Genomic DNA, 7642 nt, shown 5'->3' with positions numbered 1-7642 from the left:
ATTGGTTTGCTGGCAGCCAACAGTTGCTGGCCTTCATTGGGTCAGGTAAATGAGGTCGTAAGGGCTATACAAGTTAAGGACTGCCCAGGAGAAGGACCAGTAGCCATGATGAAAACTCAGAGAGAGGAGAGCTGGACCATCTGGGACTTGCTCCCTCTCTTGACACTCATGATCAATGAACTGTCTGCCTCCAGATGGAATCTCCACCTACCTCTGGATGATACTTGTAAGTTAACTGAGATCTAACTAGATATATAGCTTGCAGTAACTCTGATGCATGATCAAAGGCTACTATGCTGCTGTTTGCTCTAAGGTATGTCTCCGACATTGCTCTAGCCTGTACCCTATTCCAAACCTACTCCTTGTAACCAATAAAGTTCTCCTTTGTACCTGGCATGGGAGACTTATTGGGAGAGGGCCTAGATTATGCCTTGGGGTTCCCTTGGTTTGGCTAAGGGAGACCTATTTGTGCTTCAGACTGAGGGGAGCACCCCAAATTCTTGCAGTGGGTCAAGTACCCTCAAGGACCACTAGGCCTGTGTTTCCCGGGGGGCACAGGGCCAAGATCAATCCAAACCGTGGGTGGTGGTGGTGTTACCCCAGGCTTGAAGATGTGCTCCAGGAAGGAGGTTGGTCAGATGTGGGGCACCCCCAGGGAGGCACTGGGAGCCTGGAACGTGGTTGGACGCAGTGAGGTGGGTGGCTCAATGCAGGAGCACCTCCTACTGGCCCACCACATGGACAAACATACATTTTAGCCACTTCAAAAGAAGAGGAAGATCTGATGCACGTTTTGATTTATTTGCATAATCTTGTAGGGATACAAGTTAGCTAAGCTGCCCAACCTTTGACCTGAACAAAGCAGTGTTACAGTTGGAACAGTACAATTGTATCACCAGAGAATAATAACTTGTATCAGTATCCCCCGATACCAATACATTTGTTAGACCTGTTCATACTTAAATGCGAGTGAGGTATGAAAGTGGGGTGGAGGAGGGTGGAGAAATGGAATGGAGAAACACAAAGGTATTTTAAACATTTAAATGTGAAGTTGATAACATTTTGTCATATATCTCCCATCCAACCTTAATACAGAGAGAAGATTCACAATTGATCTCTATTTCTTAATGTTTTAACTATACTGAGAACAGCAAAAGTGAAGTCATCCTATATTTACTTGTGTAACATACTTACTAGAGGTGCACTGATATATTGGTTACCTATTGGGCTGGCACCAGTAAAAGGGAAATTTACATTATTGGCTATTGACTTTTTGGCTGTTGCAGCCAATAACATTCTCCAATAATTATGCCTTCTGGTCAGGGCCTTGGATGCCTGGGTTCCCTCCTGCCTGCAGGGCCAGGGCCTTGGATGCCTGGGTTCCTTCCCATGAGCCAGTGTGACCCCAGAAACACCCCCAGCTCCCCACCAGTGGGCCAGGCTGAGCTGGAGCAGAGCAGCTGCTGCAGTGTCCCGCACGCTGGTGTGGTACAGACTGTGGGCTGTGGCCAGAGTGGGTGCTGTAAACAAAGTGGAATGCTGCAGGCACGACTGGGGTTAGGAGGTGGTGGGGGTAAAGCTGAGCTGCCTGGCTCAACTCAACCTGGCCTGGCATAGGGGTGTATGTGTGTGTGTGTGTGTGTGTGTGTGTGGGGGGGGGGCATGTACCACCTCCCCCAAAGATTGGCCCTCACCAGCCAGAGTGGGGGGCGGCGGCTGGTGCCCGCCCCATCCCAAGAGTGTGGGGGTCCCAATAGAAGCACCAGCGGCACTTCTAGTTTGTTGCCAGCAGCTATCAGCCACTGGGGGACTGCCCCCTCCCTGCCCCAGTTGGCCGCTGGTGCCCTCCCAGGATCAGGAGGCACCAGTCGCCCACTCAGCCTGGCATGACTCAACCTGCAGGTAATATCAGTTATTGGATTGGTATGGGTCACTATAGCTGGTTAATCAGTATTGGCCAAGAAATTTTTTATTGGTGTACACCTAATACTTACCTTTTTTGCAAAAAATATCCTTTCAAAACTAAGCAGGGCAGCTGATTTTCTGCCCAGAAGCATGGAGATGCTGTGAGATGGCTGCTGTTTCCCTCCATTTGCCCCTTTGTCCCCCTACCATTCCCTGTGCCAAATTCAGTGGAAAAGGGGGGGAAGGGCTAAAGGTGACATCATTCATGCCTTGCACCCTAGAGCCACACGAAAGCTGTGGCTTCAGAAAGAGTCCATGCCAACCAGGTGGTGAGCTCAGAGAGTTCCCCACACAGGCAGAGCTCCCACAGGAAACACCATGGAGCAGCTGATGAGCTAGGAGGCCTCACTGCACATGCAGGGTGAATAGGCAAGGGGAGTGTGACTGCACCCCCAGTGCAACCCTGTCAACTAATATGGGTGCGCTTGTCTTGTTTTCAGCTTTCTATGACAATGCACTCCAGATACCAGAGGTTGGGGCTAGGCAGAGTATCACATGCTACACACACAAAGTAGCCTAAGGGGACACATTAGAACTGAATGAGCTTCACTTTAGCCATATTTTCATTAAAGCAAAAAAGCCACCCTTGGCATCACAACATGTTTCTTTACGCAACTTTCTTAGTGCAATTCTTCTTACTCAAGCTCCCTAAAACTGGTGAAGTGGCACAGTAAATGTTTGCTTAAAGATGCAATACCAAAAAATACAAACTTTTACAAGACCAAAAGCTAACAAGGTACCAAGAACAGTTTTTAAAATTGTAATGAGAAAATTATATTTATAGAAAATGTTCTTGCAGTATCTGAAAAAAAACTGAGAACTCCACAGTGAAAATGACATAATTTATTAAGATGCAAAAGGGACGCACAAATGGTGATCAATCTGAATTTCAGTTTTAATTGCTTGAGTCAGTGCCTCTCAGCCATGGTGCTGTGGGAATGTTGGATGCCACCAGATCCTCTGAAGGAGGATGGGAGGCATGAGGAGATAAGCAGGTGTGAGGGAGGTAAGCACAGGTTTAGGTTTGAAGCTGCCTGACCACTCTCCCCTCCCACCCACTGCCTAGCCATTTCTGCAAGGAGGTAAACACTGTAATAAAAAATTCATTTTTGAAATGGGGAGCTGGAAAATTCACAAAAATTACACAGGGTGCCTTAATTAAGTTTAAAAAGGATGAGAACTGCTGGCTTGAATGTTTTGGTTATATCACATGATTAATTTGTCATACTACTTTAAATTAAAGGCAGATTACTTAATATGAATACCAACAGGAATCATATAAAGCACAGTAATTCTACAAGGGGAACAAATGATACCTTTTGTGGTTGCAGTTGCTCATTTATTGACTATCTGCCTCCTCCCCTGAAACATACAGCACACAAATAAAAGGGAGACAGCTGAAACACATGAAAATTAAAACATCAAGTTCAGACTAACCTTGAAACAAAAAACATGCATTTCTCTCTTTGCCTCAGCTTATTTTTATAATAGCACTAGGATATGAGCCAGTACAGCTCAATACTGGAGTCAGAAATAAGACTGCATGACAAGTTAGTTTGTCAGAACAGTGGGCCAGACAGAATGTGAGTTTACTTCCTAGCATTGTTTGTTTGGCCAACATTTATTTCAGCAGAAAATAAAAAAGCTGGCGCTCATTTTGTAGCAGTCTTTCACAGGAATGAACTGCAGTGGCCTACAGCTTACTGCCTCAATGTTTTAACAGTAAAAATAGATATCAAACTGCTTATACACACATAATTCAACTCCTTATTAAGGTTAATAAAACTAAAGAGAAATTGTGACAGTTGTTAAACCCTGTCCTCAGATAACTTAATATCTTGTGAAGTCTGGTAACTTGTCAGAAAACCAAGGGCCAAAGCTAATTTGCATTATTAAACCTCAAAATGAGACAGGCTTCACTCATGGGCAGAGACCCACATAAGACTTTCTGCACCATGATACAGTAAGCAGTGTAGACAGCCAGCACCCACATACTGTAATCTTTGTTTGTGCTTGAAACTAAGAAACTTTTGTGGAGATCACCAGCAGTACATAACCTGAAGCTGATCTGTTTTAACTTCCTTTACTGTTACAGAAACAGGCACTTTAGCTCAAATTGGCTCTATTAAAGCCTGCAGTGAGTTTTGCATGCCTGTTGTCCAGAACACGTGATAAACCAAAAAAACCACAAAAAAACCTCATCATTTTCACAAATCTTCTTCAGAATCATTATCCTCAGTTACCTGAGGCAGTCTCTTAATACCAATTATCGAGTCAACAGAGAGAAGCTTTGTAACACAATGAAGAACAGAAACAACTAACAGGTATTTACAGTACACTGATTCCAGGCCTTTTTGAGGCCTAGGCAGTGGCTGATTATTTCTGAGTGCACTGATGGCTTCAAGGTAGAACTTAGGAAAACCACTGCCTTTCTCTGTCCTGTAAAGGATTTCTGGAATACTTAGCAATGCATCAGCAATTATAGTAGAAATAATACTTATTTTTGATTGCTGACATTGTTTTGTATAGTTACAAAGGTAATAATGCAATAAGATCTCAAAGTTACCTCCTACTGGCAACACTGATCCTGCCTGTATGAACAAGTCAGAATAATTTTGAACAGAACTTTTATAACTGTTCTCATCCTCAAATGGAACTAACTCACTGCTGTCTTTCCAGCGGTCCTTAATAGTGCTCAGATGCCCAGGTACTAATTCAGTACTGGTATTTCCTGCCACTGTTGTGGCAGCCTTACAAATGTGTTGGTTGGAGACAACTGGCTTACTTTCACCCTTAACCTGTATTTCACTCGGATGCTTATATTTCAAATGCAAGTTCTCTGTCTCTCCTAAAAAAGGACTTTTATTAGTGAGCCCTGAAAACTTATCATTTTCTATTTCTGTGATGGGCACAGCAAGGTTTAGGGATTTCTGCAAATCTTTTTGAACAAATGCTGGATTTTCACCTGTCCCCATGGCAGAGTCTGTCAGCTGGCTTTCCCTTTTAGACCTAATAACATTCAGTTGTTGATCAGTGGTCTTGTCACTTCTATGAGTAACATCCTCCATTTTGAGTTTCTGTGGAGTAGTTGAATGGCTACTGCAACGTAAAGCATCTGAAAATTTATTTGGGCGTTCAGTTTTCTCTTTAAATCCATCAGTTTGATCAACAGTTTTAAACAGTAGCTGTAACATTTTGAATGCTCCACGAAAAGCAGATACATGCTGCTCTGTAACACCATGCACCGGTCCACAAAGAATTACACAATGAGGCTGAAAGGCAGATGTCCCTGAAAAACCAAGATGAACGTATCTCTTGGAGCCGAGTAGGATAGGCCGACAAAATGTTGCTGTGGCAATTTCAGTGATCTCACTATGTATGTTGTCCCAATATCTGAATGGTGAAATTCCTGTAATTTTGCAAAGAAGAGAGACTTCTTCTGGTGATAAACACTGTACCACAGATATACCACATAGTTTTGCATAGAAAATAACCATTTCCTCTTGCTTCACACTTGACAGTAACACCTTGACCTTGTGTCTCTGTAAGTATTTCATTACAGCTTCTGTTCTTTTGGAAATCCAAGCTTGAGAAGCTTGATACTGAACCTGCGTATTCACAATAAACTCTACACCAGAGGCAGAAAGAGCAGGAAGGATAGCGTCTGTGACTATTAATGTTCTTATGTCACCATCTGCTGGACAGTATGCAACAAAATCTCTCTGAAGAACAAGTCCATCCAGGACCCTGGAGCTGGAAACCGGAAGGCCCGTCACAGCAGTGTGCAATGCCATGAAGCAGTCATTCAGGAAATTCAGCGTTTCATTGCTGACCGTCTCACACGATGTGCACAGGTAATAGTAATCGCAGCCCAACTGGGAAAGAAACTTCAGGTGATTCCTTCCTATCCTTCCACATAAATAAGCTTCGAATATGGACTCCAGCATAGGCCTCTCCATCTCAGTTGTGCGGTGAGGGAAAGCAGACAGGAAGTGCTTCCCTAGGTCCCGCGTCACCACTTGGTCCAGTACTTGTGTCTGAAAGGCCATGAGAGACTGAGCGATTTCCTTCCGCCCCATGCAGCTCTTCTCTCTCTGCCCCCTCCGAGGAACAGGAGATGCCATTGCTGCCACTCCCTTGCTGAGAGCAACCTGAAGGCCTTGCAGCAGGCTGGAGAGGAAGATGATGAACGTCTTGGCGCCGTCACCAGTGGCAGCCTGGTGCGCAGAGGCGCACGCCACCATCGCCCTAGAGTCAGGAGCAAAGAAAGAAAAGGGAGAAAAAAATCAAATCGGTGCTTCCACCTTGTGGGCTCACGCGAGGGGCCGCTGGTACTGCCGGGGTCACAGCTCCCCATGGCCTCATCTTGGGGCACAAGCCAGGGACGAAGCAGAAGCAAGCGGCACGCGAAAGCACGCAGAACGGCGCAGCTGCACTAAGCTTGGCCGCAGCCAGCCCCCGTCGCTCAGCCCGGCGGGAGAGCGCAGTACCTGGCCGTTGGGGACTCGAGGCGCAGCGCCTGCAGCACGCGGCCGCCGTCCCGCGCGAGCAGCACCTCCCCCGTGGGCCGGGCCAGCAGCACGTGACCGCCGCGCGGCCCGAGCGAGCCCTGTACCGCGCCCGCCAGCGCCGCTGCTTCCTGCCCCAAGCGCTCCGCGCTCAGCGGCGCCGCCGCCGCCATGGAAACCGGCGCCACTTCCGGCGGCCGGCCTACGTCACGGCGGGGCGGTGGCTCCGCGCGCTGCCACAAGCGGAAGGGGCCTCGTTGTGAGGGCGGGGCACGGCTGGGGCTTGCAAGCCCGCGCTGCTCCTGCGTCTGCCCGACCCGGGCGGCTTCCGTCCTGAGGCAGGGGCGCAGCAGCTGCTGTCCCCCGGCGCGATAACGAAAACCAGCCTCAAAAATAATAAAAATAAATAGTAAGAAAAGGAAATTTATTCTTTTATCTTTGGGGAGCGAGCAGGGCTGCGGCCAGCCTGGGGCATTACGCGCCGGGCCTGGCTCAAGTCGGACGCTCGGCATTTACTTCCAACAGGCACAAAGTGAGGATGACCTCTTTATTCATCAGTCATACAAGACGGGTGACCAGTGGCAGTGCTTTAATTCACAAACAACAGAGTTGAACATGGATGTACATTCGAGCATGCAACAGGCACAACATCCCGCTCTGAGGAAGTGACAGTCGCTCCTGCGCTGCCCCATCGCGTCTAGTCGCTCGCCGAGACACCCTGTACACCTGTGGGACACTGAACTCACGCCAATGGAGATAGGGGAACAAAACATGGACAGGGAGCAAGGATTTTTTCCATCCATAAATAATGTGTCATGAATTCTGGCTTTTTATATAGCGAGTAGCATAGTCCTAGACAGCGTGCCTATAACAGTCCATTTTCATTTTTTTTTCTTAGATGTAACAGTACAAAAATCCAAATGATACATTAAATAAAGTGAATAAAAATGAGCTAGTCTGTGTTACATAAAAAGTTATGAAACTAGAAGAAAAAGAAGAAATAAATAGTGGCAGGTTATATAATCGAAAGATGTCTTTCCCCATTCATCAGATAAAGTGAATGTTGTATCTGTTACACCTGATTTGTAGACTGTTCAAAATTGCCAATTCAAAGATACAAAAAAGAGGGAACACTTCACAGAAAAAGAAAAAAAAAAAAGACAGAAACA

The 7642-nt window shown here is 46.4% G+C and overlaps 1 protein-coding gene across 1 annotated transcript; it reads right to left on the bottom strand.

The window, feature by feature from the left end:
* Positions 1-2793: 2793 nt before the first annotated feature.
* Positions 2794-6647, bottom strand: BBS10 (Bardet-Biedl syndrome 10). Its single transcript, XM_019543187.1, has 2 exons — positions 6456-6647; positions 2794-6213 (listed from the first exon to the last, which is right to left on the bottom strand). Exons 1-2 carry the CDS (start codon positions 6644-6646, stop codon positions 4173-4175), a joined length of 2232 nt encoding a protein of 743 aa, XP_019398732.1. The 5' UTR covers position 6647; the 3' UTR covers positions 2794-4172.
* Between the last annotated feature and the right edge of the window lie 995 nt (positions 6648-7642).

Source organism: Crocodylus porosus, unplaced genomic scaffold (assembly GCF_001723895.1).
Source record: "Crocodylus porosus isolate Cpor-Errol unplaced genomic scaffold, CroPor_comp1, whole genome shotgun sequence".
In the NCBI taxonomy this organism is placed as follows: domain Eukaryota; kingdom Metazoa; phylum Chordata; order Crocodylia; family Crocodylidae; genus Crocodylus; species Crocodylus porosus.
The sequence above is the reverse complement of the archived record's forward strand: the minus strand, read 5'-3'. Positions and strand labels throughout refer to the sequence as shown.